Source organism: Nycticebus coucang, chromosome 10 (assembly GCF_027406575.1).
Source record: "Nycticebus coucang isolate mNycCou1 chromosome 10, mNycCou1.pri, whole genome shotgun sequence".
Classification (NCBI taxonomy): Eukaryota; Metazoa; Chordata; class Mammalia; order Primates; family Lorisidae; genus Nycticebus; species Nycticebus coucang.
Window position 1 is genome coordinate 119,010,536 of NC_069789.1, and position 19,289 is coordinate 119,029,824.

At 47.6% G+C, this 19,289-nt stretch overlaps 1 protein-coding gene and 1 pseudogene across 1 annotated transcript; one reads left to right on the forward strand and one right to left on the reverse strand.

Annotated features, from left to right (window-relative positions):
- Positions 1-6,880: 6,880 nt before the first annotated feature.
- Positions 6,881-7,539, reverse strand: LOC128597281 (cell division control protein 42 homolog; annotated as a pseudogene).
- A 5,932-nt stretch (positions 7,540-13,471) lies between these two features.
- On the forward strand, positions 13,472-18,651 carry LOC128596742 (uncharacterized; the record flags this gene model as incomplete). Its single annotated transcript, XM_053606414.1, is given in 3 exon segments — positions 13,472-15,031; positions 15,033-16,799; positions 16,801-18,651. Coding segments are annotated over 3 exon segments (5,178 nt in total), but the record flags the coding sequence as incomplete, so codon positions are not given.
- Between the last annotated feature and the right edge of the window lie 638 nt (positions 18,652-19,289).

Below are 19,289 nucleotides of genomic sequence, written 5' to 3' on the forward strand. Positions count from 1 at the left end.
AAATGCTATTCAGACACATAAAGATGGATGTTTTACATCTTTTGTCTTAACCTGGATGGAGCTGAAACACATTCTTCTTACTTGGTAAAGTATCTCAAGAATGGAAAAGCAAGTATCCAATGTACTCAATACAATATGAAGCCAGGAGACGGTCTAATACACATCCACACTACAGAAAAACTCAATTCCATTCAAGTTGGTGGCGGGGGCTTTGAAAGGGGGAGGGAAGGGTCTGGTGTGCTCTCACCAAACCGCACAACGTACTGGCACCTCCTGGCTCCTGGGGACGGGACACAACTACATTATAACCTAATCGTTTGTGCCCTCAGATTACAATTTTTTGACCTGAAATTTGAAAAAACAACAAATTAGATAAATATTGATAGCTACCCAGTGATGTGGTAGTGATGTGCCAGCCCCTACTGGCCCGGGAGAGCCAATTGTTAAACTTTCAAGATCTTGCGAACGGTTATTAACCCTTCCGTAGTTCAAAACGGATCGCGGTGAAGAGTATTTAAACTGCAAAACTGCAGAATCAGCAAATGCTGTATGAGGGCTTTCTACTCCCTCCAGAGAGCTGGGGGGTTTTTTTGTTTCTTTCTTTTGGAGAGTCTCAAGCTGTCGCTCTGAGTAGAGTGCAGTGGCGTCACAGCTCACAGCAACCTCCAACTCTTGGGCTCAAGGGATTCTTTTGCCTCAGCCTCCCAAGTAGCTGGGACTACAGGCGCCCGCCACAACGCCCGGCTATGTTTTCTTGTAATTGTCGTTGTTGTTTGGCAGGCCCAGGCTGAATACAAACCCACCCCGGCTCTGGTATATGTGGCTGGAGCTCTAGCCGCTTGAGCTACAGGCGCCGAGCCCGGAGAGCTGTTTTATTAGTACTCCAATGTATATAATACTCATGAACAAAAGCTCTTTGGGGGTCCTCATTTTAAGAGTATAAAGAAGTTTTGAGATTAAATCACTTGAGAACCAAACAGCGGTTTAGACATTCTAACCTAAAAAAAAAAAAAAAAAAAAGTGGAACCTTAAGTAAGCCTGACACGCCCTCTGGTGGCAGAAATTGGGATGACTCTCAGTATACACAAACACACCTGAAAGGGTGTGTGTGCGTGTGTGTTTGTATATGGTTCTGAAGAAACAGCAACCTACAGATAAAGGTCAGGCTGATTTTATATTTTTCGTGGCTTAATTTTGCATGTTAGTATTTCCAATTCATTGAAAAGTTACGTGCCAGGAACTGTTATAAACATTTCACGTCCTATATAATTTAATCCTCACATCTATCCTCACATTTATTTCCTGAACCATTTGAGAGTAAATGGCCAACATAATACCTCATCACCTCATCTCTAAATATTTTGGTGTATAATTCTTACAAATAAGGGTGCTCTCCTAACACAACCAAATCAAAGAATAAGAAATTAACATGATAGGGTGGCGCCTGTGGCTCAGTGAGCAGGGCGCTGGCCCCATATACTGAGGGTGGAGGTTCGAACCCGGCTCCGGCCAAACTGCAATCAAAAAATATCTGGGCGCTGTGGCGGGCGCCTGTAGTCCCAGCTACTTGGGAGGCTGAGGCAAGAGAATTGCTTAAGCCCAAGAGTTAGAGGTTGCTGTGAGCTGTGACGCGACAGGACTCTACCATGGTGACAAGTGAGACTCTGTCTCAAAACAAAACAGAAAACCAACTCAGAACTACCCATGACAATTAATTTAATTTAATTTGGCTTTATGGTCTTCACACTTCTGAAGACATCCAGCCAATTTTTTCATAGGACATTTTTCAATTGTGTTTGTCCGATGTTTTCTCATGATCTAGCTTCAGGAACACCATAGAAGTGAGTGTTTTTCTTGTTACCTCCTTGCAGGTGATAAGTGAATACATTTTGTCATTACACATGATATTGACTTTGATCACTTGATTAAGGCAGTCCTTACCAGTATCTCCTCTGTCAAGAGACTCTTTTTTCTGGCGGGGGGGGGGGAGCCTGTTATTCAGTGAGTAGGGCGCCCGTGGTTCAGCGAGTAGGGTGCTGGCCCCATATACTGAGGGTGGCGGGTTCAAACCCCACTCTGGCCAAATTGCAACAAAAAATAGCCAGGCGCTATGGCGGGTGCTTGTAGTCCCAGGTACTCAGAGTCTCACTTTATCACCCTTGGTAGAGTGCCGTGGTGTCACAGTTCACAGCAACCTGGAATTCCTGGGCTTAGGTGATTCTCTTGCCTCAGCCTCCTGAGTACCTGGGACTACAGGAGCCTGCCACAATGCCTGGCTACTTTTTTGTTTTGCAGTTTGGCCAGGGCTGTGTTTGAACCTGCCACTCTTGGCATATGGGGCCAGCACCCTACCCACTGAGCCACAGGTGCTGCCCTGGAATTCTTATTTTATAATAGAGGTCATGTTGCAGAGTGGAGGGAAAGGATAGTCCTTTCATCAAATAGTACTAGGACAACAAGGTATCCAAATAAAAAGAAAATTAATTTGAAACTCTACCTATATCATACAAAAAATAAATTTCACGTGAATAAAAGGCTTAAATATGAAAATCACAACTACAAAGCATTTATTTAGTATCTTTTTTTTTTTGTAGAGACAGAGTCTCACTTTATGGCCCTCAGTAGAGTGCCGTGGCCTCACACAAGCTCACAGCAACCTCTAACTCCTGGGCTTAAGCGATTCTCTTGCCTCAGCCTCCCAAGTAGCTGGGACTACAGGCGCCCGCCACAACGCCCGGCTATTTTTTGGTTGCAGTTTGGCCGGGGCCGGGTTTGAACCCGCCACCTCAGTATATGGGGCCGGCACCTTACCGACTGAGCCACAGGTGCTGCCCAGCATTTAGTATCTTATCTAGTATCATATCTTCATGACCTGTATAAAGCACTATCTTTCAAACAAAACCGCAGAAAAAGATTCTTTCTCTGTAAAATTAAGAAATTTTATGAATAAAAAGAAACCATTAGTAAGGGTGGGCATCCAAGCCACCAAGTGGGAGAAGATATTTGTAATACATAGTACTAAAAAAGATGCATGTTAAGAAGGTATAATGCGGCTGGGTGCAGTGGCTCATGCCTGTAATCCTAGCACTTCGGGAGGCTGAGGCGGGTGGATTGCTTGAGCTCAGGAGTTCGAGGCCAGCCTGAGCAAGAGACCTCCGTCTATACAAAAAATGAAAAACTGAGTCAAGAGCATCACTTGAGCCCAAGAGTTTGAGTTTGCTCTGAGCTATGATGCCACGACACTCTACCAAGGGGGACAAAGTAACACTTCTGTCTCAAAAAATATATATATATATATGTATATATAAATGGAATTTATAAAGGAATATAAATATATAGAATATGTAATAGAATTTTGAAATAATGAAGAAGACAGAAAACTCAATACAACATGAACAAAACGCTCTAAAAGGCACCTCACTAAGAAGAAATCCAGATGACTAACTGATACTTGAAAAGTTTCTCAACTTCCTTTTCCAGTGAAGAAATGCATATGAAATGCACAGTGAAACCCCACTCATCCCGCAAACTTGGCAAAAAGTCAATCGGAAAGAATGTGTAGCAACTGGAACATTCACACACTGGTGGTGGCTGGAGAAATGGATACCACCCATTTGGAAACATTTTGCTTTTATCTGGTAAAGATATGTACGCTTTATGGTACAATAATTCCACTCTTGGGTGGTGCCTGTGGCTCAAAGGGGTAGGGCGCCGGCCCCATATGCCCAAGGTGGTGGGTTCAAACCCAGCCCTGGTCAAAAACTGCCAAAAAAAAAAAAAAAAAATCCACTCTTAAATGTATTTCCTGGAGAATCTCCATATATGGGAGATTATTCTTAATAATAAGATAATAATGTATTATTGTCTTATTAATGTAATTAATGTATTATTGTAATTATTAATTTTATTATTAATGTAATAATTCCACTGTTAAGTGTATTTCCTGGAGAATCTCCCATATGTGGGAGATTATTATAATTATTATTATGGTATGTTGCAAGTGAATTGATGGTTCTCTTGTTTATAAGTGTAAAAAAAAATGGCAACAACAAAATAATCTACCTTCTGTGGGAGCAGCACAGCCCCAGTTCTGATGCTCTGTCCTGCTCCTCCCCACTGGATCAAATCATCCACACATAATCTCTAACCTTTCATTGAAGGTGTTTTCAGGTGACAGCTGGTGATCTGGTTTTAAGCAGAAAGAGTCACTGTCCCCACCTGCACCCCCAGAAACAGGTGGATTGCAAACAGCCTTTCTAAGTGAACTCCTGGGTGTGGGTGACAAAGGGAGGTGGCTTTCTGGCTTTCTCTTTGTCTCCTTTCTGTACTGTGGCAGCTTCAGGCACCCTTTGCCCACAACAGAGGGCAGTTTCCAGTGTGAAATTCCTCACTTTCTCCCCTTAGTTCAAAAAATATGTCTAATTCTCACAATCCTCTGCCAGCTTTCTACTTGCCTATATGGCTGGGTAGTTTCTGGAGATATATATGGTATTTATGCTCTAGGATTTCCCCCCATGTTTCAAGAAAGTTGCGTCATTTTAAAATTTCTCTCCCTTGGTATTTCTGCAGGTCAAAAAGTAGAAGCGCTCTCTGCCTTTTCCTGTCCACGAGCAGAGTCCAAGTTCCCCCGACCCTCTGCTGGAGAGGGTGAGCTGAGAGCCAGAAGACTTTCACAGGCCAGAGGAAATGACGGTCAACTGGGCCCTGCACCCAGATTAGGACATGAGGGGGTGGCTGGACCCACAGAGCTGGAGTCTGGCCACAGGTCCCTGTCCCGGGAAAAGTATGTGTTTTTATAAAAGTTATCTCTTTCGGGCGGCGCCTGTGGCTCAGTGAGTAGGGTGCCAGTCCCATATGCCGGAGGTGGCGGGTTCAAACCCAGCCCCGGCCAAAAAAAAAAAAAAAAAGTTATCTCTTTCCCCCATTAATTCACTCCCTGTAGGAGCTGCCTCGTGCTGGTGGTTCAGCTCAATGTCCATCTGTCAAGCAACAGGACCCCAGTAGTGGCTTGGGTTTTTCTGAGACAGAGTGTCACTCAGTCGCCCTGGGTAGAGTGCTGTGGTGTCATCATAGTTCACAGCAACCTCAAACTCTTGGGTTCAAGTGGTCCTCTTACCTCAGCCTCCTAAGAACCTGGGACTAATGGTGCCCATTACCATGCCCAGCTAGTTTTTCTATATTTAGTAAGAGATGGGGGTCTCACTCTTGCTTGGGCTGGTCTTGAACTCCTGAGCTCAGGTAATTCACCTGCCTCGGCCTCCCAGAGTGCTGGGATTATTGCACCTAGCTTGTGATCATTCACTGTGTGCTCAGGTCTGCAGTTGTGGGGGGGTGTCTTGTAGCCCTGGGACACTTGTGTCTGCTTTAGGCAATGACGAGTAGGAGGGGAGAGAAAAAGAAGGTGCAGAGAGGTCTCCTTTACTCATCAGGTGACGAATGGATCAAAAAACTATGGCCTCTGTTGGGTGTTCCTCTCAGGTCACAGCAGAAAGGAGTTAGCCAACTACCAGCTTCAGACATTCCTTATTCTTGAGACACAGATACGATTTGGGAGTTGACTGTTTCTGGCTGGAGATGGGGAGCCGAGGGGACCAGGATAACAATTGCTGCAGCAACATCCACCACTCGGTTATCTGTGTTGCACACTCTGCTACACGTTTGGTGTCTGTAAATTTATTTGGGTCAGAACTTCCAATGGATGTGGGATACAGATCCTCTTGTTATTGACTTCTTCTTCTTTTTTTTTTTTGGAGACAGTCTCACTATGTTACCCTCAGTAGAGTGCCATGGCATCACAGCTCACAGCAACCTCAAACTCTTGGGCTTAAGCAATTCAGTTGCCTCAGCCTCCCACATAGCCAGGACTACAGGCTCCCACCCAAAACACCCAGCTATTTTTGTTGTTGTTGTTGTTGTTTGGCAGGCCCAGGCCGGGTTTGAACCTGCCAGCCCCGTTGTATGTGGCCGGCACCCTAACCACTGACCTACAGGTGCCTTTTTCTTTTCTTTCTTTTTTCTTTCTTTCTTTTTTTTTTTTTGAGACAAAGTCTCATTATGTTGCCCTCGGTAGAGTTCCATGGTGTCACAGCTCACAGCAACCTCAAACTCTTGCCTCAGCCTCTCAAGTAGCTGGGACTACAAGCTCCTACCACAATGCCCGGCTATTTTTTCTTTTTGTTGTTGTCATTGTTGTTTAGCAGGCCTGGGCCGGGTTCAAACCCACCAGCCCTGGTTCATGTGGCCGGTGCCCTAACCACTGAGCTACAGGCACTGAGCCAAAAAGGTATCTTTCAAAAAGGAGTATGTTATTAAATGAGGCATTTACTATACTTCCTAAGAGCACTGGATGGGGAACATGTTTTCTAAACTATATCTAAAAAGTGGAATGTGGAATCAATCCATCCTCCTCCCCTTAAGGGCTGTCCACTGGTTAATGAATTAAAAAAACAAAACTATAAAACAAACCCCACATACATTCCTCCTAAAAACAGAGGGAAAAAAATAACACTAAGATACCCTAGATTATTCTCCAGATTGGAACCAGGGAACAGCTTCAACAATTCAAGTTAGTCTGTTACAGAGTTATCACAAGCACGCCTGGCTTTAAAAAAAAAAAAAAAAAACACTTTTTTTTTTGAAACAACAAAACAAAAACTAATACTGATCACTTTTCTGACAATATAGTATTACTGAAAATGAACTAGTATTGGGAGGGGACCATACCCAGGGGCCTTGTCTGATACGAATGCATGTGGGTAGGTGCAGGGCATTTGTCATTATTGCAAAAGCAAACTTTAATTTTTAATCTTTAGTTTGATTTAAACATTGCTTTGAGTATGGTGCCGACATCAGCTGTGCAGAAAGGACTCTGGAGAGATGTTCATAGCAGCACAGACCTGTGGTTCTTCTTAGGTTTGACATTCCAGGGCAGCCAAAATTTCTTCATCAAATACTTTCTTTAAGCCTTTCTGTGTAAGTGCAGGACACCCCACATATAGCCTTCCGGTCACCGGCCAGCTTTTCAGCAGTCTCTGGTGTGATAGGCTTCTATTTCTTCTTGGTAAGTTTCTCAATAGTAGAAGGGTCATCTCTGAGATCAATTTGGATCCCAACAAGCCAAAAAGGAGTTTTTGGACGATGGTGAGTTATCTCAGGCATCCACTTTTCTTTCACATTCTCAATTGCAGATAAAGAGACCACTGAAAAACAGACTAGAATACATGTTTGTGAATAACTCATCGGTCATAATCTGTCATTATCCCCTTGCCCTGCGGATCAAAAAGTCCAAGAGTATATGGCTGTCCACCAATCATAACTGTGACTGCTTAGTCGCCAAAAACAGTCGGAACATACTGAGATGGGAGACATGTTTTACCGTCACCTACCACAACGCACTTAATTGTCTGCATGGCTGAAATAGTTTTGTATCCAGTTTAACTATTTCAAATCTGATGTTGACCTCTGCATCTCCACCGGGGCGTTGGCAGCACTGCCCCTAATTAAATTATTTTTTGAGAGAAATGCAAAGCACAGTAAGCATATTCTTCCTTTTACTCTTTTTCTTTTTTTTTTTTTCAGTTTTTGCCCGGGGCTGGGTTTGAACCCGCCACCTCCGGCATATGGGGCTGGCACCCTACTTCTTTGAGGCACAGGCGCTGCCCGAGAATGTGGCTGAGCCGAGAAGAGCGCAGAGTGAGGCGTCTCCTCGCCAGCGTGGGGGCTGGACATACCCGGTACGCCACTCAGTAGAGGCGGGAGAAAGGGAGGGCTAGCTCTCGCCCTGGGGTAGTGGGGGAGGAGCCCTTACTCTTTTTCTTTTGATCAACATAATTGAAGTGTGTCATGGAAGTTCAACTGCAGATTCAAGTGTGCCTTGAGATAAGAAAGGTTGAAAAACACCACTTCAGAGGAGGGAGCAGACTCAGGAGCGATGAGCACTGACTGCCTGGGCTGAGAAAGGACTCAGCACCCGCTGAATATAGACCCACCTGCCATCACCAAAGAAAGCCCGAGGGAGCCATCCTTCCACGTGAGTGAGTGCAGGACAGATGACATCATTTGGGGGGCTCATTGCAAGATGACCGTGCAGCACTCCTTATTCAAAACTCATTATGAATTCCAAGACGCTGACAGCAGAACATCAGACCAAGCACAGGGCCCTTCTAAGTGCTGGTGGCCTGCCCAGGAAGCTGGCTTGGGGACCCATTCTTTCCACATCAGTTAACACCCGGTGAGATCCTAAACAAGATTAGAATCACGTACAAACTAGCCTGCTCTCCACCTCCTTGATTTCAGTTGCACTGGTGATTTTTTGTGGTCCATAGAACATGGTAGCATGATCATGCAAGTGTCTGTGATCAACTTTGCTATGAAATTAGAAATTAGCGGATGGCGCCTGTGGCTCAAAGGGGTGGGGCGCCGTCCTCATATCCCGCAGGTGGTGGGTTCAGACCCAGCCCCAGCCAAAAACTGAAAAAAAAGAAAGAAAAGAACTTAGAAATTAATTTTGTCCCCAATGCTTTTTATTCCAGTTGTCAAATTACTTCATGTCACGCTCCAAGGCTTAAATAGTATTGAACAATCAAATGGGACAACTCTGCATTGCATTAAATGCCAAATATTTTGTGACACTCCAGTAACTGATTGATAGTCCCTGAAAAAGTAAAAAATAAAATAAAATAAAACAAAAAGAAAAAGAAATAAAACAAGAAAAAATAAAAGAAAACAAAAAAATTGAAAAAGCAGCCAGGCACAGTGGCTCATGCCTGTAATCCTAGTTCTCTGGAGGCTAAGGCAGGTGGATTGCTTGAGCTCAGGAGTTTAAGACCAGCTTTAGCAAGAGTGAGATACCGTCTCTAAAAAGTAGCCAGGGTTGGTGGCACCTGTAGCTCAGTGGGTAGGGTGCTGACAACGTACACCAAGGTAGGCAGGTTCAAACCTGGGCCTGCTAAACAACAATGACAACTGCAACAAAAAAATAGCTGGGTGTTGTGGCGGGCACCTATAGTCCCAGCTATTCAGGAGGCTGAGGCAAGAGAATCACTTAAGCCCAAGAATTAGAGGTTGCTTGTGAGCTGTGATGCCACAGAACTGTACCGAGGGTGACAAAGTGAGACTCTGTCTCAAAATAAATAAATAAATGACAGACAGGAGTAGTGGTAGGTGCCTGTAGTCCCAGCTACTCAGGAGGCTGAGGCAAGAAGTGCTCTTGAGCCCAAGAGTTTGAGGTCGCTGTGACCTATGACACCATGGCACTCTATCCAGAGTGACAAAGTGAGACTTTATCTAAAAAAAATTTTTTTTAGGGCGGCATCTGTGGCTCAAGAAGTAGGCCGCCAGCCTCATATGCTGGAGGTAGTAGGTTCAAACCCAGCTTGGAATATTGGCTTTTCAAGTGTCATTATTGTATTACTATTGTTACTGTTTTCTGAGAGCAAAGTATATAATGTCACTTCCTCTAAAGGTATTATTGATAATGAGGATTACCATTACAACTTATATAATTACTACAGCACCAATGACTGAGTCCCTTTCATCATATGGTTATGTAACAGTGCTGGCTCTTTCAACAATGCTGACAATAAAGTCTGAGTTTAGCCATCATTCCAGAGACCTCCTTGAAGGGTGCTTCCACTTTCTTTCCTGGGACACTAAAACATTGTGAGTACTCTCTGGCCAGCCGGTTGGAGGGTGAGAGAATATATGGAAGAGAGCCCTGTTGTCCCACCTGAGGACATCCCAGAGAAGCCTGTTATCAGGCAACTGAGGACAGACATGTGAAAGAGTTCTTTGTTGATGAGCCAGCACCCAGGCTGTCCACCTGTGCCAAGATCGACTGGACCTAGCCCAGGTCAGTAGAACCAACTAATGACCTTTAGACTCAGGAGAGGTCATCTTTTTTCATTAAGGTCATTTTTTTTCCATGCCCCTGAATGTTGAGGCAGCACTATCAAACAGACACATGGATGCTTCATGATGGGTTCTTGGTTTGGGGGCTCCCAGCAAAGCTCCCTAATTTCAGCCCCTGGAGGGCTCATTCAGATCTCTTACTCAGATCACACTCTGTCATCTGGGGATGTGTTCTTTAGCCATTTCCCAGAGTGCTCTGTATTGCAGTGTAAGAGGCTTCTCAGTCCGCTGATTGGCCACACAGAAAGAGAGAGATGAACTGGCCCTGTCCATGGTGCTGACTGCGTGCCTCCACCCATACCCCGGCCAGCAGATGAGCTGACATGCAAAAGCAGGAAACACATGGCGGCGCCTGTCGCTCAGCGGCTAGGGCGCCGGCCACATACACCGAGGGTGGTGGGTTTGAAACCCGGCCTGGGCCAGCTACAACCACAATGACAACTACAAACAAAAAATAGCCGGGCCTTGTGGTGGGAGCCTGTAGTCCCAGCTACTTGGGAGGCTGAGGCAAGAGAATCGCTTAAGCCCAAGAGTTTGAGGTTGCTGTGAAATGTGATGCCATGGCACTCTACCAAGGGCGACACAGTGAGACTGTCTCCAAAAAAGGAAGAAAGAAAAAAAAAAAGAAAAGAACCATCATTACCTTGGGAATAAGAACAGTCCTGGTTGTTGTGTTAATGTTTATCTGGACACAGCACTGGTGTCTTTTCTCTCCCAAGCGCGGGGAACTCCTCCCTGACTGTCCTTCACCATAGTGACGTCTATGCAATAATCTGAGCCTTGTGTTTGACATGGGATGTCTAATTTGCTAATTAAGACCAGACATGGGTCCCTGTGGCACCTGTAGGCACCAAAATCTGTGCTCAGCTAAGTCCTTTTTCCTGTTAGAGTCTTCTGGTAGGTCAGACTATAAACTGGAATAGAGGTTTCCTGAGGGAAGGGTGACACGTGACCAGGAGGAGGAAGGGGGTGTGAGTTTCACATTTTATTTCTCTGTTGGGCTTGGATGCATTTCCAGGTAGGAGCTCTAATAACCAGACCCCATATAGGACCATAGCCAGGGCACGAAACCCTCTTCCATTGCCCTAATGACCGGGAATTTCTTTTTTTTTTTTTTTTATTTTTGGCCGGGGCTGGGCTTGAACCCGCCACCTCCGGCATATGGGACCGGCGCCCTACCCGTTGAGCCACAGGCGCCGCCCATGACCGGGAATTTCTTTCCTGGCAAAATCCTGCCTGACTCCTGGGACTCTGCCTTGGGCACTGCAGCAGGATCAGATCCCATACGTACTGGCTTCGCCTGAAACTGTGGGATCTGCACTGGAGAAAATGGTCTAGAAGTGGCCACCAGGTGGCGCTTGACAACTAGTGAAGACGACACTGGGTCTGACACTGGGTGCCCGGGTTAGAGAGGGGGCACAGCCTGGGGCTGGATGCCTGGACTCGTTCGGTCTCCCTCTGATTGCGTTTTCTCTACCTGGGGCGGTCAGTGGGTCACTGGCCTCAGCAGAACCTGGAAAAATCTAGGGTGACTCCCCTGTGATAAGTGGGTCCTGCCAAGCAGGAGAGGCACCCCAGGCCTCCCTGCCTGGCACAGTTCTCAAAACCCAGAAGAAGATTTGGAAACTTTTCTGAGCTCTCATGGAAACTACCGGGTATCAAATGGGATTGAGGCCAGGCCAGCGATGCCCTCCCTGTCCTCTCAGGCCATCACTATGTGGCCCTGGCTTCATAGTGTAACAGGCAAAGGTCTGAAAGGGGGCAATGAAATATTTTACAAGTTGTCTCTTTAACCCATCTCCAACATTTTAGGGAATTAAAATCTGAATTCCCTCCTGAGGCCAGTAATTAAAGGGGGCAGAAAAATGTTCCTTGCTGTTTGTTTTCTAGTATCTTAAACCACAGGAGAGGGTTCAACAGAATTGTCTGGATGAGGGTCCCAAGACTATTGAGGCTCCTCACTTTCACCTCCACCTCATGTCTCTCACCCCAGCACCCCTTCCTCAGGCTGGACTGGAGGCACCAGCAGTTCTGGGAAGGACAGCAGACATGGGGAGATCAACCAGGGCAAGCAGGGTGAGAGGGGCCCCACCGAGAGGAGAGGAACAGAGGGGAGAGTGAGAGGGACAGAAGGAAGGAGAGAGAGACACTGAAAGAAAGAGAGACATGGAAAATCTGGAACTTCCCTGCTAGATAACATGCTTTTGTGTATGACTATTGAAGGAGCACAGGGAGTTTCACCCCAAAATACAGCTGCCTGGTATAATGAGTATTTTGCATTAAAATCCCTTAGAGATCAACCGGCTTTAGAAGACACTTCCTCCCTAATTAGCTCACCAAGGAGAGCAGACTCACCAAGGAGAATCATTGTCTTTGTTCTCCTCCCAGTTACGTAATTAGTCATTACAATACAGAACACCAAGAATGTAACCATACCTGAGCAGATTCCTTTACACCCCTGCCTCCCGGAGTTTCTACTCACTGAAAGGCATAAAAAGGTAGTTCCCAGAGACTAGAATGCAGAGATGTTCCGGCCAAGTTTATTGAAAGGGGATGTGACCTGTCTGGGCAGGGCAAAGATGGGATCTGCACCTGGGGGAGAGGGAGTTAGAGATTGCTTTTTTTTTGAGACAGAGTATTGAAGGAAAGTACTACCAAATCCAAAAAGGGGGGGGGGACCAGCCATGTAGCAGCACCTCTCGCCCCCTACCATAAGATTGTGACCTTTTGTAACTGTCCTAGGAAATAGCCCCGAGCTGAAGCAGATAACTGGTAACTGGTTCTGAAAGAAAAAAGCTAAGCAAATGTTTAACTGCTGATCTTGTCTTAAGACAGATGAGTAATGAACCAGAGTTCTTCTTATCTGGAAAAGCCCCTGCTATGTCTGCTACCCCTCCCTAAAGCCCCTGCTATGTCTGCTACCCCTCCCTACTTTGTGGTTTTTGCCTTTATAAGCTTGTAAAACCTGCTGTTCAGGGCTTGACTCCTCTGCTCCTAAAAGAGTTGCGAGTTAAGCCCCAGCATAATGGAATAAAATCCTCTTGCTGATTGCATCAAGTGCCGTCTCTTGCGGTTGATTGGGGTCGTCATTGCTCAGGGCAGAGTGGGGGGTCCTGCCCCAAGTCTTTCATTTGGGGGCTCTCCTGGGATTTGACGACCACCCCTCACCTGCAGAGTCGACCTTGGAGGTAAGAAAGGGGTACCCTGAAAACTGTCTGGTCTGTGTCTTCAGTCCTTTGTTTGACTTTGTGTGTGCGCTTTCGATTTCGCAGCCGTTCAGCACCTCGTGAGAGTGGCCGGACAGTGGTCGGTAGACGTGCCCGGAGGACCACAGGCTGAAATCCTGGGGGATGCCCCAGGAATTGAGGAGAACCAGGGACGCCTGGTTGTCTCCTGCTGTAAGGGCGCTGATTGAGTCTGGTTGTTCGATCAAAAATTACGGGAAACACGCCTGTCTGATTCTGTTGTAGGCTTGTGAGGGACCAAGTGTGGTAGGTAGGTCCTTGTATCTGTAACATTTCTGTTATTTCTGTTATTTGTGTTTCTGACATATCTACTGACGATGGGACAGACTGTGACAACCCCTCTGAGTTTGACTCTAGATCATTGGACTGAAGTGAAGAGAAGAGGTCGTGACCTGTCAGTAGAGGTCAAAAAAGGCCCATGGCAAACTTTCTGCTCCTCGGAGTGGCCCACTTTTAACGTCGGCTGGCCCTCAGGAGGAACCTTTGACTTATCTCTTATTTTTGCTATTAAAGAGATTGTTTTTCAGAGAGGACTGGGAGCCCATTCAGATCAACAACCTTACATCATAGTCTGGCAGGACCTGGTGCAGAATCCGCCCCCCTGGGTTCAGCCGTGGACTGCCACATCCAGGCCCCCGTCTAATCCTCGGGTGCTCGCTGTCCAATCTTCCGGTTCCAGGGGCGACAGCTCGGACCCCCCTAAGAAGATCTACCTGGAAATTCAGACTGATCATCTTCTCCTCGACCCTCCGCCCCCTCCTCCCCCATACCCTCCCGCCTTGGCTCCTGTCGGGGGGCAGGGAGGACCAGCATCACCGGATCCAGCGAATGCCCCCTCTGCACCCCCGGGGGAAACTTCACTGGGGCCCACACAAGGTACCAGGAGTCACCGCCGGGGAGGAATATCTCCCGACACTACTGTTGCCCTGCCCCTGAGAGCATACGGCCCCCCGCCGGTGGCAACAGATGAGGGACCACTGCCTCTCCAGCCCCTCCAGTACTGGCCATTTTCTTCCACAGACCTGTATAACTGGAAAACTAATCACCCCCCTTTTTCAGAAGACCCCCAATGCCTGACTGGGCTGGTAGAGTCCCTGATGTTCTCTCATCAGCCCACATGGGATGACTGCCAGCAGCTCATACAGACTCTCTTCACTACTGAAGAGAGGGAAAGGATTTTACTAGAAGCTAAGAAGAATGTACTCAGGACAGACGGGCGTCCTACCCAACTCCCCAACATCATCGAGGCTGCCTTTCCCCTCTCCAGACCTGACTGGGACTTCAACATGGCAGAAGGTAGGGAGTGACTAACAGTCTATCGCCAGGCTCTAGTGGCTGGCCTCCGTGGGGTGGCAAGACACCCCACTAATTTGGCTAAGGTAAGAGAAGTAATACAGGGGGCCACGGAACCCCCCTCAGTGTTTCTTGAGCGCCTAATGGAAGCTTTTAGGTGCTACACCCCATTTGACCCTGCCTCTGAAGGACAGAGGGCTTCCGTGGTTATGACTTTCATAGGGCAGTCAGCTGTAGACATTAAAAGAAAGCTGCAGAGGATTGAAGGATTGCAGGACTATACCTTGCAGGATTTAGTTAAGGAAGCTGAGAAAGTATACCATAAAAGAGAAACTGAGGAAGAAAAAGAGCAGAGAAAGGAGAAAGAGAGAGAGGAAAGGGAAAATAAGAGAGACCGAAGACAGGAGAAAAACTTAACACGGATTTTGGCCGCAGTAGTAGGGGAGAGGAGCCAAGAACAGACCCAAGGTAGAACTAAGAAGTCAGGTAGCCTGGGCAACCACGTCCCGTTAGATAAGGATCAATGTGCCTACTGTAAGGAGAAGGGGCACTGGGCCAGGGAATGTCCTAAAAAAAAAAGAACTCTCCAAGAAAGTACTGGCCTTACAGGAAGACAAAGATTAGTGGGGACGGGGCTCGGAACCCCTCCCCGAGCCTAGGGTAATACTTAAGGTGGAGGGGAAGCCAGTTGAGTTCCTTGTAGACACCAGAGCTCAACACTCAGTCCTACTCGAACCATCAGGACCCGTCTCCAAGAAAAAATCCTGGGTTGTAGGGGCCACAGGGCATCAGCAGTACTCATGGACTACCCGAAGATCAGTAGATCTGGGAGTGGGACGGGTAACCCACTCGTTCTTAATTATCCCTGAGTGCCCTGCACCCCTCCTCGGGAGAGATTTACTCACCAAAATGGAAGCCCAGATCACTTTCACTCCTGATGGCCCAGAATTAACCCAGAATAAGAGAGTAACAGCCCTGACCATGCGTTTGGAGGATGAACATAGACTCTTTGAAAAGCAATGGGAGAAAGGGACTAGTCTCGTACATGACTGGCTAGAAAAATATCCCGGGGCATGGGCCGAAACTGCTGGAATGGGACTGGCCGCAGAAAGGCCGCCTATAGTCATAGAACTCAAAGCTACTTCCACTCCTGTGGCAGTGCGCCAGTATCCTATGACTAGGGAAGCTCGGGAAGGGATTAGGCCTCACATTCAGCGTCTCCTACAGCTGGGCATACTAGTAAAGTGCCAGTCACCATGGAACACCCCCTTATTACCCGTCAAGAAACCCGGCACGGGAGACTATCGCCCTGTGCAGGACTTGAGAGAAGTAAACAAGCAGGCACAAGACATCCACCCCACCGTGCCTAACCCTTATAATCTGTTAAGCTCTCTCCCTCCGGACCATATCTGGTACACTGTCCTGGATTTGAAGGATGCCTTCTTCTGCCTCCAACTACACTCCTCTAGCCAGAACATCTTCGCATTTGAATGGAGAGACCCAGACTTTGGAATGACAGGGCAATTGACATGGACCCGACTTCCACAGGGGTTCAAGAACTCCCCAACCATCTTTGATGAAGCCCTCCACCAAGACCTAGCTCACTTTCGCGCCAGCCACCCTCAGGTAACGCTCCTACAATATGTAGATGACTTACTACTAGCTGGAACGACAAAGGAAGAGTGCCATCGGGGCACAGAACTGTTACTGGAAGAACTAGCCCACTTAGGATATCGAGCCTCCGCCAAGAAAGCCCAGATTTGCCAGAAAGAGGTAACGTACCTGGGTTACACCCTAAGAGGAGGGCAGAGATGGTTAACAGAAGCCAGGAAGCATACTGTGACTCAGATTCCAGTTCCCCGCTCGCCCCGCCAGGTGCGAGAATTCTTAGGAACAGCAGGGTTCTGCCGCTTATGGATACCGGGGTTTGCTACTCTGGCAGCCCCCCTCTACCCTTTGACCAAGGAAGGCACTCCCTTCGAGTGGGGTGCCAGCCAACAGCGGGCCTTTGACAACATTAAAAAGGCATTATTATCAGCCCCGGCCCTGGCCCTACCAGATGTAACAAAGCCCTTTGTCCTATACGTAGATGAGAAGAGAGGAGTGGCCCGAGGGGTGCTGACGCAGCCTTTAGGGCCATGGAAAAGACCGGTAGCATACCTCTCCAAGAAATTGGACCCCGTCGCTGGTGGTTGGCCAGCCTGTCTGAGGTCTGTGGTGGCAGTGGCGGTACTGGTAAAAGATGCAGACAAATTGACTATGGGGCAGAAGTTGACAGTCATTGCCCCCCATGCCTTAGAAAGCATCATCAGACAGCCCCCTAACCAGTGGCTGTCCAATGCCCGCATGACAACATTACCAGAGTCTCCTATTAAATGAAGACAGAGTCCAGTTTGGCCCGCCTGTCATCCTCAACCCGGCTACCCTACTACCTGATACCTCTGTCCAGGAGGATGTATTACACACATGCCAAGAGGTACTGGCTGAGGAGACCGGAAGTCAGAGGGACCTCTGTGATCAGCCCCTGCTGGATGCCCAACTGACCTGGTTCACTGATGGGAGCAGCTCCATAATAGAAGGTGAAAGGGTGGCTGGAGCTGCGGTAGTGGACGATAAGCAGACCATCTGGGCAAGTAGTCTGCCTGAAGGGACGTTGGCCCAGAAGGCCGAGCTGGTCGCCTTGACCCAGGCCTTACGTTTGGCAGAAGGGAAAAAAGTTAACATATACACCAATAGCAGGTATGCTTTTGCTACAGCCCATGTCCATGGGGCCATTTACAGACAGCAAGGACTGTTAACTTCAGCAGGAAAAGAAATTAAACACAAGGAAGAAATCCTAAGTCTACTGGAGGCTGTTCACCTCCCTAAGAGAGTGGCCATAATCCACTGCCCTGGACATCAGAAAGGGAGGTCCAGAGTTGCCGAGGGAAACCAAAGAGCTGACCGAGAAGCTAAGTGAGCGGCTCAAGGGCTCAACATCCTACCGCTATATGAAAACACTTTAAGGCCTAGCCTTAAAGAAATAGCACCCCCCCTTATCAAAAACTTTAAATATTCAGAACGGGATCTCGAGAGGATGGACAGATTAGGCCTCCACCTAGAATCCCCAGAGGGGATCCGAGAAACCCCGGAAGGGAAAAACATCCTCCCTGAGGAGCAGGCAATCACCTTTCTCAGGCAACTTCATAAATTAACCCATCTGGGCCCCAAGCATCTGAAAACCATTGTTCAGTCCTCTCCATACTATATTATAGAATTAAGTAAGCTCATTGATGCAGCTGTAAAAGAGTGCAGACCTTGCCAATTAGTAAACACCCAGCCTAGCACACTACCTCAGGGAAAACGACTCCGAGGGGATCGCCCTGGAAGCTACTGGGAAACAGATTTTACAGAGATTAAGCCGGCTAAGTACGGATACAAGTACTTGCTAGTGTTCATAGACACTTTCTCAGGATGGGTCGAAGCTTTTCCTACAAAGAGGGAGACTGCTCAAGTTGTGGCCAAAATAATATTAGAAGAGATTTTTCCAAGATTTGGGCTACCCAAAGTAATCGGATCCGACAACGGTCCCGCTTTCATTGCCCAGGTTAGTCAGGGTTTGGCCAAAATCCTGGGGCTTGAATGGAAATTACATTGTGCTTATCGGCCCCAGAGCTCAGGGCAGGTAGAGAGGATGAATAGAACCCTAAAAGAGGCCATGACTAAATTATCCTTAGAGACTGGCATTACTGACTGGACAGTCCTCCTTCCCTTTGCCCTGTTCCGTGTGCACAACACCCCTAGTACTCTTAAGCTGACCCCCTTTGAAATCCTATATGGAGCTCAACCCCCGCTCGTTGCCATGCAGCACCTCCCTTCCCCAGAATCTTACTCCTCTCAATCTCTATACACCAGATTAAAAGCCCTTGAAACTGTGCAAAAGGAAGTGTGGAGCTGGCTGATCAAAGCCTACAAGCCCGGAGATCTGCAAATACCTCACCAGTTCCAGGTTGGAGATTCGGTGTACATCCGGTGCCACCGGACAGCCAACCTTGAACCATGGTGGAAAGGACCATACCTAGTACTGCTCACAACCCCAACCGCAGTAAAAGTTGATGGCATCGCAGCCTGGATCCATGCGTCTCATGTCAAACCAGCACCGCCGCCAGACTCCGGGTGGAAAGTGGAAAAGACAGACAACCCCCTCAAGCTCCGCATCTGCCGCAGTAGCCCTGCTCCTGCTGATACAACTCCCGGTGATAAGTAGCTCTGGCCCTAATCCCCATGTCCCCCAGAGGTTAACCTGGCAGGTTCTCTCTCAGACTGGTGATGTAGTATGGAGTACTACAAAAGAGGACCCTCCTTGGACCTGGTGGCCATCCCTCACCCCAGATATTTGCGCTTGAATAGCAGGGCTAGATAATTGGGATATCTCCGATGAGACCTTTAAGGAGGTTCCATCAAGCCTTGATCATCATTTGGCAAAGCGCTCGCTTACCCAAGGCTCCACATCCCAAGGCCAGTACATTGCAGACACCCCTGGCTGCGGCAACTTGCCTGCCCAGCGCCGATGCGACAAACGGAGTTCTATATCTGTCCCCGGGACGGGAGAATGAGAAGCCAGGCCAACAGTTGTGGGGGGTTAGAAAATTTCTATTGTAAGCAATGGGGATGTGAAATGACTGGGCAGGTCTCCTGGCACCCCATTTCCTCTTGGGACTTAATAACCGTAAAGAGAAGCAGTACCGGGGCAGGTTCAAACCCCCTAAATATTTCCTTCACGGAGAGAGGGAAGCAAGCCCGAGATTGGATAAAAGGAAGAACATGGTGATTCCGTTTCTATATGTCAGGGTGAGATAAAGG